We start from the raw sequence: 17593 nt of genomic DNA, 5'->3' as shown, positions 1-17593 counted from the left end.
ATTCAACGCCTGAAAATACGCAGTTTCTACATGTGGTGACTCAAGGTGTGGTACATGTCCCTTCCTAAAAACAGGACCTTCTATTACTTTTAAATGCGGAAAATATTTTACTGTAAATGATAACATGTCATGCAAGTCGAAAAACTTACTATACTGCATTATTTGCAACGGGTGTGGCGAGGAATATATTGGACAAACCGGAACACAACTAACAGCGAGGATGCGTGTCCATCGTCAACAAATTAACGATCCCAGTACAAGAAATACCCCCATGCAGTGAACACTTTGACACCTGTGCTAGAGGCAACTACAACGTATTGCCATTTTATAAACTTAAAACAGAATCAACGTCCATGAGACTTGCTAAAGAAAATTATTTCATTAAACTGTTTTCTCCTAAACTAAACAAACTTTAATCAATGCATATATGAAAAATTCTGATTGTTAAACCTCTTAATTCATCAACTTTTGTCATGTAAATGTTCATGCTTATTTTGTCCAAGTCACCTTTCCCGAACTTTTGTATTATGACGTCATGTATCTATTCCCTCCTCGCAAAGACTATCATGACGTCATGACGTCACAATAGACGTTTCTAAGATAAATAACTTTGTATTCATTATTTAAAATTTGTATTCACCTGAGGATGGATGTTAAAATCCAGAAAGCGCTAGTGATTTAAATATGTTTTGGAACTGTATATTTTCCTGCTTTTTTATTGAATTATATATATATATATATATATATATATATATATATATATATATATATATATGAAATCATGAAATATTAGCAACAGTTTAAACACGCATTAAAAAAGAAGTCCTGCTATGCAAGAAAAAATGTTTTCCCGCGCTTTCGCAGGGTTTCATCTAGTTTATTATATTTTAATAGATCACATGGATGAGTCCAAAGAAGACTTTGATAGCCATCGGTGACAGGCGCATTATTGACGATCCGCGAATGTCAATCGAACGCCCTCGTATACCAGACTGGAACCTTCACATACGTCATCTAGAGTTTTTTGACAGAGGGATGTACATCTGCTCGCTTAATACCAAACCTATGAGCATCAAAAATGTATATCTGGAAGTTTATGGTAAGAGTGTAGTATATCGCTTAACATTTAAGCTAGCGATTCACAGAGAATTTCCCTCAAATCCAAATTCGTTCATATTGACCATGAACAGCTCAGAAGTGCTATTCACTTCTTATATCTATATTCATTTACTGAATCACCGTTTGTTTGCATTGCTTCTATAAGTCATGAAATATTACTTGGGGGAGTTTACTTATTGGAAAAGCGTCCTGGAAAGGGAACCGCACGTCAAAATATAGTGCATATAATTTTTTTTTTAAATGCATTGTTAATTCAACAAATTCAATGAGTAATTGATTTCTTATAGGGAAAGGCAACCCTAACCACATTTCTACTTTCATTAATAAAGTATCACATGCTGATATTGTAAATGATAGTTTTTAACAACAAAAATCTTTGCCTAACGATTAAATCAATATTGATCTATCATATACTTTAAATCACCCGTCGCTAAGAGAGCGGCAATTAAAGTTTAATTTATGACGTCACACCGTCGGTTCCGGTTTATTCCATCAGGAATACTGTAAACATGACAAGTCACGAACAGTTAAGTTTGAAGCCGTATAGATTTGAGCACGTTCTTTCGCAAGAAGAAATTGAGAAAAGAAGACGTTCAGTCGAGTCGCAGACCAGGCAAACGGTACACGTTTCTTCATACAAATGTCTCGATCCTCAACCTCAACTTGTCATTACGCAAATGATGGATCCAAATATGTATATAGGCCTTTCTTTCTAGATGACTTGGTTGGGTCAGGAATTTCGAGAGAAAAAACCAACTTTTTTTTTACATCTCCCCTACGCATTAGTGCAATTAACAGCTTCACAGAAAGGCATCAACCTATTCGTAAAATCTACCACATACACATCTTTGATGATCTTAGAATCTCATAAAAACCGGAACAGACGGTGTGACGTCAAAATTATTGATTTTCGTTGTCTTGAATACAAAAGAGTTCCACATCAAAGCTGCCTCTATATATGGCGGGAATTTCAATTTTTAACGTTTTCAAATTAGTACTAAAGCTTACATTTATCTAGGTTGTATATCAGCAGAATAGTATGACAAATCTTTATCATATAATTAATCCTATCATTTATCATGTAAATGTTTTTGGGTTGCCTTCTCCTTTAAATCTAAGGAACAAAAATGAAACTTCACAATGACTCCTGGGTAGTGCGCAGCCTCGTTGTTCGGTGTGAATAGCAGGACGTGGCAAGGATTTGAAACTAGTAAATAAATTTTTGGAGGTCTTAATTTTTGACACGGAAAAAATAAAGATTTTTAATGTTTGTTGCATAAAATGAACTTCTTAGGTCCACCTCTGTCACAGTCGTATTATGCCACACATTGGTCCTACCCCGCCATTTATCAACAATTGCACTTGTTAAACATGTAGTTCATGGTCAATATGAACGGATTGTATCGCGTGCTGAAATTGGTTGGTTCATGGAGGAAAATGTGATTTGTAATATAAATATAAGGATATGGAACAGTAATCACTGTTCAATTTTATTTCTTCCTCTCATAATTTCAACTGTATGATTAAATTCCTGGCTGAGAAATAAACACTTTCATCGAACATTTCAGTAGATCAACGGTAACTTCAAATTATGATACACACGGCTAATGCAAGGAAAACTGAATTGGTCTTAAAATCCATATTTTTGTAAAGTATTTCAAAGTATCCCTCGCAATTCTGCCATATGCAAGGTGAAGATAATGAACAGTGATCAATCTCATAACTCCTACAAGCAATACAAAATAGATAGTTGGGCAAACACGGACCCCTGGACACACCAGAGGTGGGATCAGGTGCCTAGGAGGAGTAAGCATCCCCTGTTGACCGGTCACACCCGCCGTGAGCCCCATATCCATCGTACGGTAGCATATTCGGTATTTTACTGAGCCATGAGTTCATATTAAATCGTCTTGAAAAAAGTTTGTTACTTTAAAATACATGTTGACGGGTAATTTCTTTGTCATACACATTATAAGTAGGAGAGAACGTTATTTTTTAGATTGAAAGAAATACAGTACGCATATATTTGCTGTATTTTAATGGTTTTTGATAAGAAACCGCGTAAATCTTAAAATTATCACCAAATAAATATAAAGTCAATGCACATAATCAAGTCTGCACAACCTGTAGGTTTTGAAAGAACTGCGAACGATAATATTGTTTCACCGCCTATCTTCTGGTTAATTTTTAAAAGTTACCATTTTCAAATTATTTTTATGTCAATATAGGTAGATGAAGTTTAATAAAAGTTGATTTATTTGACAAAACAAAGAGAGATAATCTATAATTTGGGTTAAAATCACGTATTTCACTACAGCAATCAATGGAAAATATTTTTAAAACATGAAAAGCGAAGATAACGAACAGTGATCAATCCCATATGCAATACAAAGTAGAGAGTTGGACAAACACGGACCCCTGGATATACCAGAGGTGGGATAATGTGTCCAAGAGGAGCAAGCATCCCCTGCCGACCGGTCACACCAGCCGTGAGCCCTATATCTTGATCAGATAAGCGGAGTTATCCGTAGTCAAAATTAGTATACCAAGAACGTCCTAACAATTGGCATGAAATACGTCAGACAGCATTTGACCCAATGATACGTTGTATTGGCAAACTAGATCGTTATAACGACCATAGAATTTGCGAAATGCTGATTTTAAACGAAACTGTTGGAACTCCTGCACCATCAACTTGTTTGTCAGTAGCCTGCTTCGATTTAAAAACTGACCATACGCAGAACAAGATTCTTCCGTATCGAATCAGTTGAGAGATGTAAACACCATATGCAGGTGATAATGGAATATTGCTACATAAATATGGGAAGTTGACGATGGAGAAGTTGAAATTATCCCGTTTGTAATAAAGTTGAATTTGTTAGTTTGCCGTTAATATCTACTTTCAATAAAGTATGAAGCAGAAGTGGACGACTCTGTGGTGTCTTTTATTTCGAGTTCAATGGAATATATTGAATCGACATATGAATGAAAATTATTATTGTTAATAGATAATATATCGTCGATTTATCTAAATGTCAAATTGAAGACATCCCTTGAAGATCTGGGTTAGAATAGGTCTTCAGTAGCCCCCTTGCTTGTCGTAAGAGGCGACTAAATGGGTCGGTCCTTCGGATGAGACTGCAAAAACCGAAGTCCCGTGTCTCAGCAAGTGTGGCATGATAAAGATTCCTCCCTGTTCAATGGCCATAAGAGCCGCTCATAGGCCTAGGTTTTGTAGCCTTTCACCGGCAATGGTGACGTCTCCATATGAATGAAATATTCTCGAGAGGGACGTTAAACAAGATTCAATCAATCAATCAACAAAGTCAGCATTTCGCAAATTCTATAGGAATATAAAAACAGGGCAGCTAACAAAGGAGCACAAGTCGTGCCCATGGGGATTCCAACAGACTGTTGGAAGACCTGATTACCAAAGACCACGACGATATTGTCAATAAGGAACTTCAGCATATTTTTTATTTCAACTTCAGAGTACTTGTGCGTGGAAACATGAGTGGCGTTTAACAAAGTAATGTTTTGGATGACTGATCACTAGATAGGAATATTTGTGTTTACAATTTTTGTTGAAGAAGCGAATGTTTAATTTATCGTAAGAAATGGTCGTGTAAAGAGTTGAAAAGTCATACATTTTGATTTTCTTGATTTGAGAAGTGTTGTGATTTCAAGTTTACTAAAAATTCTTTCGAAGCACTTGCTCCAGATAGTTTATTGAGCAAAATAATTCATGATACTATAACATCATGTACTACATTATTTGTAGTTAGTATTATTATTACAGAATAGCTAAACACAGACAAGTACTGTAATATGGCCTGGATTACCTGAAATGTGCATAGATCTAATTATTCAAAAGAGAAGAATATGAATGAACTTATAATAATATCCTACCTCAGGACAAGCCTTCAGTATGTTAGTAGTTGATGAAATCTATCGGAATTTTCCGAGACGGTGACAATTTGATTATGTTGATCATTACGTTATTTTAACAAATTCTAATCAATTTACTGACCAAGGAATGTAATTATTGAATAAATGTATGAAAAACAAATCTCAACAGCCTGCTAGAGAAGGGCATTGACAGTCGTCAATGACACTTGAGTGAGACTCGCCAGTCTAACGTTAGGGCTCACATTTCGTTGTGATTTCTACGTTTTTGTGAGTGGAATGAAATAATTGGAATGCATATAAATCACAATGAATCATAAAAAATCAACCCCTCTCCATCGCAAGGGATGAAATGGTGACACTTTTAAAGTAATCTAAGAAAAGCTCGATTGGGATTATCTCGAAAGTGTTCAAGCAGTCGCTGCCATCGTTTACTTTCTTTGTCCGAGTCTCCGTTGTTGCTATGACATAGCCATGGTGGGCGGAGTTTATGCTGCGGCTGTGGTTTTGTCTCCATGGAAACACTAAATAGGAACTGTAGCAGCTATACACGTAATTCTAGTACATTACAGACTAGATATGCATGCTCTTCCAAACATTTTTGATCACTGATTTTTATGATCTATCAACATTCTGAACAGTGTTACATATGTACTACTGATTTAAAAAAAAAATTCAATGTCAACTAAAGCTGCAAGGTTGCAGAAACATTAATGTTACTTAGGTAATAATCTACTTGCACAATCCTTTTATTTCATCTCTCTCTCTCTCTCTCTCTCTCTCTCTCTCTCTCTCTCTCTCTCTCTCTCAATTCAACTTTGGTGAAAAATCAGCAACTGGCCTGCATCTGTACTAATTCCATACATACACGAGTACAATTTTATACATGTAAATAATTTGTAGCAAATCATTTCATATCCATGCATATCAGATTCTGTGATAAAGGCATTAATAAAATAACATACGTAGATATGCAATGCAAATTCAATGCCCAATAAAATTTGCAACAGATCCATTTACAGGGTTGTTAAAATAGGTTTAAGTTTGGTTCAAAATTAGAAAATAGTTTGATTTATGTACCATATTTGAATGAGTTAAAAGATGCATTATAAAGTCAAGCGGTGACATTCAAAAAACCACCCACCTTCCAATTCTGGGGAAAATCTGCATCAAACATTACACATACCTTTTGTTTTTAAAAACAAATGTTGTGTCCATCTTGGTTATACTATAAAGTAGATGAATTTAAAGTTGTCCTGTTTCTGACTTATCCTGATTGCTTTCTATTAGATTGAAACTGTATTTTAAATCAAAACTCCCTTGTTGAATCCAGTAATTGTGAAGCTCTCAGGCAGTGCAGGAAAAGAGTTAAATAATCTTCATTTATATGTTCAAGCATTATCTAATAATGAGTTTGTAAACAATGAATAACACACCATCTTTGCTTTTATATATCAACATTTTTCAGGAAATTACATTTACAGTTGCATTGTTCATTTCATTCCTTCCATGAAAGGGATTGGAATTTTCAAACACAGTTCATCAACTACATGTAATACCAAACACTCACACCGTTGGACAAAATGTAGTTTTAAATTCTTTAAACAATTATATTGGATCCTTTTAGATTTTAATGACATTTCCTTTCAAGAGGCACAGTTGTATTGTCAAATGATGATGTTGAGTCTAATACAGTCCTCACAGCAAACATTTCTGTCTTAATTTCATGTCCAATCTTGAACCAGCACTCCTGATTGTCTAAAAGTGTGTGTTTAAAAAAAGATAGATATTTCTTGCTGATTGACAACACTGCAGACTTGAAAATAAAATTGAATGGACAGATTCATGAATATTTACAAAATTGCGATAATTGCATATACATTTGTTTACTGTGTAGTGATTTTATAAATTGGAACAAAGTGTATTGTACACATTCATCCGATATCCATATTTACCCTATAGTCCTATTGCTTTGGAAATTATTGACTGGCTTCATGAAACTTTCACAACAACGTTCAAAATGTGTGCTCTAAATTGACTTCCAGTTTCACTAAAAACTCAAACGTTCAGCAAATCAGTCAGAATACAGGTTACATTAAACCCCGAAAAGATACATTATTTACAGAACGAGCAAGAGTAAAAGAGCACGCTAACAATACAAAGGAAGTCTTCAAAACATTGATACAAAACAACACTGGTGTGGATGTTTCAGACAAGAAAACAATTGCTATCCATCGTATTCCGGAGATAAAGGGTTTATCAACGACCACTATTTGTGAAATTCAAAAACTCACAGAAATCTCAAATGATACGATATCCCCCGCAATGGAAAAGAAAACCAAAAAAAACTGCACTTGAGTGACGATGTGACGATTCGGACCCCATCACCAAGCTTTCCACAAAAACCCGAATAAAATCGGCATTGTACTTCAACGGGCACGTTTACGGACAGACTGGGAAGCATAAAATCATGTTTGTAAAATAAATTCGAGACTACTGTTCTATAGAACTCCCAGAATGCCACATTATGGGCCCAAACATGCGCATTACCTGCCAAAACACTAACGTATATGCTATCGCCGGAAGGTGTTACAGTTAAGCTAGCGGCCATTAAGGATTTTTCAAAATATTTACCGCTTAGAAAATGTACATATAATGAACCCAACAATAAAAGGTGTTCTCTAAGTATGGCGCCTAGCACCTAAACTAGGATTTGTGCCACTCAGGTGACCACAGGACATTTTAGGGCATTGGTAAGTATAGGTACCGGTTTGGGGCACGGAGCCGCGAAATATACCATATTTTCACTATTTGACTCTATGCGATAGGGGTCTAGGTAGACGTCTAGCGCCAAAACTAGGACTTGTGCCACTCAGGTGACCACGGGACATTTCAGGGCATTAACCCTCCAATAGGATCTGACCTTAAAAGGGTAAGTATACTCCTTATTCACGGCTTCCGCGCATGTCAATTTAAAACGAGGTTCGGAATACTTAACACAAAAAATGGCGAATTAAGAGACAGCGAAAGATCCTTATCACTGTCGAGTTAATTCTTGTACAAATGACTCTCGGTACGACAAAGAACGGCGTTTATCCTTCAACAAATTTCCAATGGACTCAAGAAGGAGAAAACAATAGATCTTTAAAATAAGAAGGAATTTGGGACCAAAGTTTAGGGTAGGTAAATGACTTAACAACAACGTTACACAAGTTGTGGTGACTGCCGATTATTGTCGTTTGTTTTTTCTAGTTAAGAACTATTGATGTTTAACATGATAAAAGATTGAAATTTAGTTTTTAAATATTATGGAAGTAAATGAATACTGTTATATAAATCATTAATTTTCTCTCTTTAGACCTGAATCTATACGTACATGTTTACAAATTGCACTTTCACTTTTGATATCAAGAATTTGACTATTAAAACACTCGGTGCTTACTGCTTTAGCTCTATATGGTATATAAATATATAAACCGTGTTTCAGATGGTTCTATTTTTTATTTCTTAAGATATCTGATGTCACAAGAGTGTGCTCTGAGCATTTTCATCTCTCAGAAATCAGAAAGACACTGACAGGGAAAAGGATGCTGTTAACTATGGCGGTGCCGTCATTATTTGATTGGACAAAAAATACACCTACTAGACGCCCACGTCGAGAACAACTGATGTATGTTGTTTTATTTTAATTAAGTATTATTGATCATGTTTACCCCTTTATCCAGTATTTCTGATATACAAGTGTGTGTATATCTGTATGCCACGTGATGTGACAGTTTAAAATATTATAATATATAACCGGATTGAAAACGTGACGATAGTGGTGATATATTGTTGATATCCAAGTCCAGTGTACTTATATGTGTTTTAAAGTGTTTTTTTATCACGCAATATAAACCAAACAAGTTAGATGTCAATATTGTATGCAATATATATATATATATATATATATATATATATATATATATATATATACTAATTTTGACTACAGACAACTTCGTTTACGTGATCAAGATATAGGGCTCACGGCGGGTGTGACCGGTCGACAGGGGATGCTTACTCCTCCTAGGCACCTGATCCCACCTCTGGTGATGTATATTCAGAGGTCCGTGTTTTCCCAACTCTCTATTTTGAAGCAATACGAGTTATGAGATTTATCACTGTTAGTTATCTTCACCTTTCGTCTACAGAAGAATGCCAAATGCGTGTTTAAGATTCCATAAGTATGTTTTCCAAAATAACGTTTTGAAAAATTGACCAGTCCCATCAGACTGCCAGACTTTTAACCAGTCACGGACTGATGTGCATATCTTAATTTCGAGACCTGAACTTTTTAATTGAAGACTAAAATCATGGCCATAGGAACCGGGGGGGGGGGGGCAAAAAATAAATTCATATAGTAAAATTCACATATAGTGTAATGTATAATTATTTTTAAGCAGAAAGTTCATTTAATTCAATGAGACTCAGAGTCAGTCAGTGTAACTGTCCTTTGGCTTAAATAAAAAAAAAATATTATGAAAAGCACTTAATGCCTTAACATTTCTTAGGGCATCATCTAAAAGGTCGTAATCATGAGGTAATGGTTCGGTTCTCGTTCCCAGCTCCGCATCTGGCGTCAAACCTATGATATGTAGTGACTGTTCCTTTGCCAAGTGCCCGGCATTAGTGTCGTTTAAAGTCCTTTACCGGTATTTGTTGACGACTCATACGAGTGAAAAAATCTCGCAAGGGACGACTGATCAAAGGGTGTCTAATATGTGTGACCTTGACTAACTTTCAAGGTCTAATAATTCATTAGATAGCTTGTTCATAGAAACTTCGTCTTGATATAAAAATGTCTATGCCCAATTGCCCTAATACCAGTTCAACGTTTGTATATATTTAAAATCTTTTTGTAAAGCTAATATGATGAATTGTTGACTTTTATCATCACAGTTTTTATGGTAAAGGTAAACCCGACAATGTGTGAGTAGACACTATCGTATCAGTGTAAGATCAACTTTCCGCACAGTTTTAACTTTGATTATAATTCACAATGTATGCCCAGACGGACAAAAGAAGGGCATTTTTCGAAAAAGTGCACGAAGAAGCAAGGAATGCAGGAAAAAGGGGATGGGGAGCACTAAGTTTTCTTGTTAGACTCAAAGGGCAAATTTTTAAGAAATATCCTCTTCCAACAAGCATACCTAATATCCCAACTTCGAATATTCGAAATGATGCTGTTTCCTCAGAGCTTTATCCAAATGATCCTCCTTCTGAGCTTATCCCGATTCAGATATATGGTGATGGGAATTGTTTATTCAGAACTCTCTCTTTTTTGTGTTTGGACATGAGGACAATTTTAAGGAAATGAGGGTACGAATTGTGTTTGAACTTGTTTCAAACCTGAAGCGCTACACAAATGAAAACACTTTTGTGACCATGTCCACAAACAAAAGTTCACTTCAATATGTCTTTGAAAGTTCCCTGTCAGAAGAGTGTTTAATTACTGGTGATTTGATTGCTTCGTTACAAAAGGAAACAATAAAAACAACCCAGAACGGTTACTATTCAAGCCTTTTACATATGTTCGTAGCTTCTAACGTTTTGCAGAAACCAATCATGTCGATTTTTTCCGAGGTGCAAAACCCTGGTGTAAACAGACAAGATCATAATCAGCTTATTGTTCCTCTTGACCGTGCTGATGCTAAAGAATATCAGGATGCTATCCACATCATGTGGACTCAAACAATTGCTACAAAAATAGATGGTTGGACACCTAATCATTTTGTTGCCTGTCTTCACAAGCATGAGGAGCCTCTTTCAAAGCGTTCGAGGTTATCCTTTGAGGATTCTGAACCTCATCGCTCATTTGAACCAAAACAATCACAAGATAGTCCTTCCCCACTCTTGGAGTCTAACACAAATGAGGAGTCTATTGAAACAGGTAAATTGGGGTGAACTGCAAACAAAGAAACAGACAAACATGTTAAGGTTGCTTCCTTTATTGATTCTTCTTCTTCTTCTTCAGAAGATAATATCTCAGAAATACCAGTTCAAAAGGCCCAGGTTGTACATGAAAAATGGCATACACCAGAGATCGGTAGTACCCCAAATCAGCCACGGAATATTTTCTTTCCAGCAATAAAATTTGGTAAAAAGATGAGATCTTTCAATGCCTCCTGGTTTGATCGGTGGTCTTGGTTACATTATCTAGAAATCAAAGATGTTGCATTCTGTTTTCCTTGCATAAAATCATTTCAGAAGAAGACTCTCAGTTGTCACAAGAAAGAAAAAGCTTTCATATCAAGTGGTTTTAAAAACTGGAAAAAAGCAACCATAAAATTCGCCGTACACGAGAAAAGTGATTGCCATAAAGAGGCAATGGAAAGGGAGTTTACGATAAAGGAGGAGGTTAAAGATGTTGGAGAATGTATTTCAAAGACGCACGAAGTCGAGAAGACGTCTAACAGAGAGAATTTGCTTAAAATCACAAACATTTTGAAGTTTCTTGCTCGACAAGGAATTGCTCTTCGGGGTGACAAAGACGAGAAAAACTCGAACTTTAATCAACTTCTCATGCTAGAGGCTAAACGCGATCCACAGCTTCAAGAATGGCTACAACGCAAAACAAATAAGTATGTTGCTCCAGATATAGAAAATGAAATTTTGCAGGTGATGGGGTTGTAGGTTTTGGGACAAATTGTTGCTTTCATCAAATCGTCTGAATTATTTTCAATAATGGCAGACGAAACACGAGATATTTCCAACAAAGAGCAACTTATGCATTCGATGGGTTGATCAAAATTTTACCGCTCATGAAGATTAATTAGGGATGTACTGTCTTTCTGACATTGGGGCTAATTTAATAACCTTAGCAATTAAAGATGCCCTTTTGAGGTTCAATCTGCCTATCAACAAAGTACGAGACCAGTGTTATGCCATGGCTGCTTCTATGGCTGATTCAAAGACAGGTGTTCTTTGTTCAACACAAATTCATGCACTTGAACCCAGAGCCCTTTACATACACTGTTATGGTCATGCTCTTAACCTAGTTTGCAGTGATTCTATTAAGGGATGTAAGTTGCTTAGAGACACCCTGGACATTGCAAAGGATATACCAAAGTTGATGAAAGAATCTCCAAGAAGGGAGATGATTTTCAATACATTAAAAATGCGCAAAATCTAGAGAAAACGTCAGCGGGAATAAGGGTTTTGTGTCCCACAAGATGGACAATAAAAGCCGACACATTTTTGAGCATTTTGTCAAACTATGAAATTCTAAGAAATGTTTGGGATGAAAGCCTCCAATACGTGCGTGAGGTAGAAATGAGAAACAGAATTAGGGGAGTGGCTGCTTATATGTGAAGGTTTGATTTCTTCTTTTGGTGTTTACTGAGTGAAAAACTTTTACGTTATAGTGATAATTTGGCAAGGGCTCTGCAGGCTCCAAATCTCTCGGCGAGTGATGGTAAAAAAATGGCATCAACGACAATGAGTGCTTTGCAAAGTCTCCAAGATGAGAAAATCTTCACTCAGTTTTACGAGGAAGTTGTCGAAAAAGCAAAACAGATGAACATCGATGATCCTGTTCTTCCTAGAAAACGCAAAATTCCTCGTAAACTTCATGATGGGACAGCAGCACATACTTTTTCATCGTGTGCAGATATGTATAGGAAAGATTTCTACGAGGCATTAGATCTGCTTTTAGCTGGCATAAAATCTAGATTTGACCAACCAGGTTACAAAGCTTATGTTAATCTTGAAAACCTCGTAATTAAGACTTGCACAGGTCAAACATTTGAAGAAGAATTCAATTTTGTCACGACCCTATACGATACAGATTTGAAGCCAAAGGATCTTCACTGCCATCTTATAATGTTAAAGACTGTTTTGCCAAAAGACTTTACGCCAGATATACCAAGTGTGGTTGAAGTTTTCAGACATTCAAATGAAAAAAGTCTGTTTGCCGAGATCCTCAAAATTCTCAAACTAATTTTGGTACTTCCTGCAACTAACGCTACCAGTGAGCGCTCATTCAGCGCCTTGAAAAGATTGAAAACATCACTGAGATCAATAATGAGCCAAATACGAACAAACAATTTGCTTTTATTGCATGTTCATAAAAATGAGACTGATGAACTGAATCCAGAAAATATAGTTGAGGAGTTCGAAAGTGAAAGTGAACACAGACTGGCGATTTTTGGAAAGTTTACCGAGTACTAAATACCTTATGACTCAGAAATGATTGATAACAAAATGATAAAAATATAAACAAAAAAAGATTTTAAAAAATCCTTAACACCCCTCCCCTCCAAAAAAAACCCCAAACAAAACTTAAAATTAAAGTTGAGGGGTTTTCTGGGAAACTAATTAGATTCTATGTACATAATTAGATTTATGTACATGACGTACACCTCAATGCTTGCACATATTTATGCAGTTATCTTTTTACTAATGGTTTTGCCGATATCACGTTTTTGTCGTAAATTACTTTGGTGTGGTGCCCCCCCCCCCCCAAAGTGAAATTGCTTCCTACGGGCCTGAAAATAGAATAACTTTTTCGACACAATATGGATGCCTAATGAATGGTGTGAACCTTAGATGTTTTATATTTTCGGGCACATTTTGGGGACCTATTACATGTACTACCTGTTGTCAAACATGTACTTTTGAACATTTTCAGCTTTTCCCCGTGAACATGTTGAATGGCTGAACCAGTTCTAACCAATCTATTACTAATCTTTGGGTAAAGGGGAACAAAGTTACATGTATGACTGTCATATAGTCCCTGCCTTTCTGGGGCCAAAACCATCAAAATTAATATAATCTTTTATAATGTTCTTGTATGATTATGAACATTATGTAGTGAACCCTTTATCAAAATTGTGAAATGGTCATATATTGAGAATGCATTACATCTTGAAAAACGTAATCCATTTACTTCTGGACATCAAGGATACAAAATGTGTGCATGATTATAATGAACACTGGGTCATCTACTAAATTGACACCTGGACTCGGGTTATATTATTATTACAAGATCAAGAACGCATGAAGATTTTTTTTACTGAATATACCTATAGTCTGTGCTTGGGCACTCATAAATGTCCTACTGATATGTTACAATGTTAGTCTATTTATCTTCTTTTTTTCATGTACACGAGTCATGAACAATTTTTAAATAGTGGGGGCGTTTGGGGAACATCTGCGACAGTCCCCATTAAAAGCAGCACCACTTGATTGCCATTGAATTTTTTATGTAAATTGTAGTACGATGATATTGCTGCTTTTGTATATATATTTCTTCAATGCCTATGAATTTAATTGTCAGGCATGCCACTTGATCTGGAGAACTAATGGAAATCAACGATTCTGGTGTCAGTCCTTCCATTCTTCAAGGTGAATCACAGCCTATGCTACTTATGATACCAGAAGACCATGACTATACTGTGGAACCATCTTCGCCAAACAGTAAATAGGGGGCCTCCGTGGCCAAGTGCTTAGAGCATCGCGCTCCAAATCACACGGCCTCTCACCTCTGTCGGCGCGGGATCGAATCCCGCTCGCGCCGGTAACTGAAAAAGTTTCCCAGTTTACTTTCGAAAGCTCAGTGGTCTCTTCCCAGGTACATTTTATCTGGGCTCTCTCACCAATATAAACTTGCATGGGCGCCACCAGATAACTGAAAAATTGCTGAGTGTGGCGGAAAACATCAATCAATCAACCAAACAGTAAATTGAAAGCTGCCCAGAAAGAAATTGATGTGGAAGGACTGAAAGCTGAAAAATTCGGTGTGGAAAGATTTTCTTCGGATTCAAAGTTGATAAACTTTTACACAAGGTTTACAGACAATAAAGCATTTGTCAGTATTTTTCCTGCATAACAACCTACAGCAACAACTATGGTACGTTGGAGACAGATGCAGACATTCTTCTAACATAGACAAAATTAAAACGACTCTAGTCAAAGATGATTGCATGTCACTAAGCCTAATAGATCCGTTTTTTATGTTTATGTGTAGAGTTCGACAAGGATTTCCCGTACAAGATCTTGCTGTTAGGTTCAATATTTCCCAAGCATCAGTCACCAGATCCCTATTACATAGGCCAACTATTTGTATGCAATGAAAGGTGAAGATAACGAAGAGTGATCATCCTCATAACTCCTATAAGCAATACAAAATAAATGGTGGGGCACACACGGACCCCTAGACACACCAGAGGTAGGATCATGTGCCTAGGAGGAATAAACACCTCCTGTCGACCGGTCACACCCGCCGTGAGCCCTTTATCCTGATCAGGTAAACGGGGCTATCCGCAGTCAAAATCAGTGTGCCAAGAACGGTCTAACAATTGGTATGAAACACGTTAGACAGCATTTGACCCAATGATAGGTTGTATTGGCAAACTAGATCGTTATAACGACCATGGATTTTGCGAAATGCTGACTTTAATCGAGACTGTTGAAACCCTGTGCCATCAACATGTTTGTCAGTAGCTTGCCTCGATTTAAAAATTAACCATACACAGAACAAATTCTTGCGTATCGAATCAGTTGAGAGATATAAATGTTTGGAAGTTTAAGTATTTTAGCTCTCCCGCAGAATTGTAGACCAAAATATGCCAGCCTGCTTTAAATGTGCATACTTCAATAAAAGAGTAATCTTAGATTGTACTGAAATTAAAGTAGAAACACCAAGCTCAAAGGTCTTAAATTCTGAAACATATTCGAATTATTAGAATCGTGCAATGTTTAAAAGTCTTATAGGCATTACAGCATTTGATACTGTTTCATTTGTAAGTTCTCTGTACACAGGTTGTATATCTGACAAGAATATCGCTTCAAAGTAAGGAAGCATTGATCTAATTGAAGAAAACTATTAAGGTCATGGTGGACAAAGGGTTTCTTATTCAAGACTTGTTAGAAATTAAACATGCAACTGTAGTAATTCCTCCATTTCTTGGACATAAAGGGAAGTTTTCGCAAGAGGAGGTGAACAAAACTCATGAAATTGCCCGATTACGGATACATGTAGAAAGAGCAATTCGTAGAATTAAAGAATACCAAATATTTGATGGAGTTCTTCCATTGAACCTGGCTTCTTCAATAAATCAGATTTGGACTGTTTGTACAATTTTAACATATTGTCGAGGCCCTTTGTTTTAAACTACAAATTCGGAATTGCATGAAATTTTTCAGTGCAAGAATATTTAGTCTTTACGAACAAAACATGTTTTACTTTTAGAGTTATCTTGTATTAATTTGTTGGTATCAAATTGTGTTTTAAAAGTTACATTCTATTGAAACAACTTGTTCCATTTCTATACACAAGAGGAAGGGGGTTGTAGAGAAATATACTACATTATGCATTCCATGTAATGATCATATGCCAATAAAATGTGTCATACCTTTAAAGGGACTGGTTCTCGTTTTTCGAAAACAACATGTTTTTCATTTCTGATGTTAAGAATTAAAATATAACTCAATTAATGATGACAACCAAAATGTGGACCGTCTGAATGCAAGGATGAAAGCAATATTTTAGCTTTGATTCTGTGTTATGCAGACAAAGACTCGAGTCTTTTTATGTAAACAAGCAAGTGAAACGTTAATTTGGTAATTTAAAGAATCTCCATTTTGTACAATTACAAATTTTAACTTTTAAATGATACATTATAACTAAAGTATACTTGAGATGTGATATATATAATAAACTTAGATCAATATCCATTTACTTCATAAACAATAAAACACCTCAATCTTTGTTTCCAAAACAAATAATAAACTCTGTATAATGAGCTTCTGTCATGATAAATAACCTTAATTTTTAGTGAAACCTTCTAAACATATCATAGCTCTTATCCTTGGACGAATTTGGTTCCACTTGTTTGGCACGCTGTTTTTGGCTATATTTAAATCTAAAACTTCATAGTTATTTCGGATTTCAAACATTTCGGTTGAGCATCACTGAAGAGACATTATTTGTCGAAATGCGCATCTGGTGCATCAAAATTGGTACGGTATAAGTTTTACATTATGACCCATGGGTCGAGGCCTCTGCTGGTGGACTGTTAGTCCCCGAGGGTCTCTACAGCCCAGTAGCTAAGTACTTCGTTACTAACTTGAAAATACGGATATATATTTAATTGCTGTTATAAAATTTAGAAATTCATTTCAAAATTAAGGATTATCTCCCTCATGCATAGCTCTTATCCTTGGACGAATTTGGCTCCACTTGTTTGGCACGCTGTTTTGGGCTATATTTAAATCTAAAACTTCATAGTTATTTCGGATTTCAAACATTTCGGTTGAGCATCACTGAAGAGACATTATTTGTCGAAATGCGCATCTGGTGCATCAAAATTGGTACCGCATAAGTTTTACATCATACTGTAGATTTTGATAATCTAAAGTGAAAAACAAAATTTGGAGGGAAATCGTGAATCAGTCCCTTTAAGCTCTTCATGTAACATTCATGTACATTTAATACAGTACTGTGTAATAAAAGTTCCAAAACCCAGAGAGCATTTTTTCTTTGAAACTTTCAATATGATTAAATGAAAAACGAAATGATAATACCGTC

General features: G+C 35.9%; 2 protein-coding genes across 3 annotated transcripts in view; one reads left to right on the top strand and one right to left on the bottom strand.

Annotated features, from left to right (window-relative positions):
* The window catches only part of LOC125661344 (uncharacterized), a 215584-nt gene that overhangs the window by 122574 nt on the left and 75417 nt on the right, over positions 1-17593 (bottom strand). The window lies entirely within an intron of this gene.
* The window catches only part of LOC125650372 (limbic system-associated membrane protein-like), a 172868-nt gene that overhangs the window by 97484 nt on the left and 57791 nt on the right, over positions 1-17593 (top strand). For both annotated transcript variants that reach the window (XM_048878609.2, XM_048878608.2), the window contains exon 4: positions 895-1099. In XM_048878609.2, the coding sequence (XP_048734566.2) occupies positions 895-1099 (205 nt within the window). The remainder of the gene's footprint in view (positions 1-894; positions 1100-17593) is intronic.

Source organism: Ostrea edulis, chromosome 5, assembly GCF_947568905.1.
Source record: "Ostrea edulis chromosome 5, xbOstEdul1.1, whole genome shotgun sequence".
Taxonomy (NCBI): domain Eukaryota; kingdom Metazoa; phylum Mollusca; class Bivalvia; order Ostreida; family Ostreidae; genus Ostrea; species Ostrea edulis.
The sequence above is the reverse complement of the archived record's forward strand: the minus strand, read 5'-3'. Positions and strand labels throughout refer to the sequence as shown.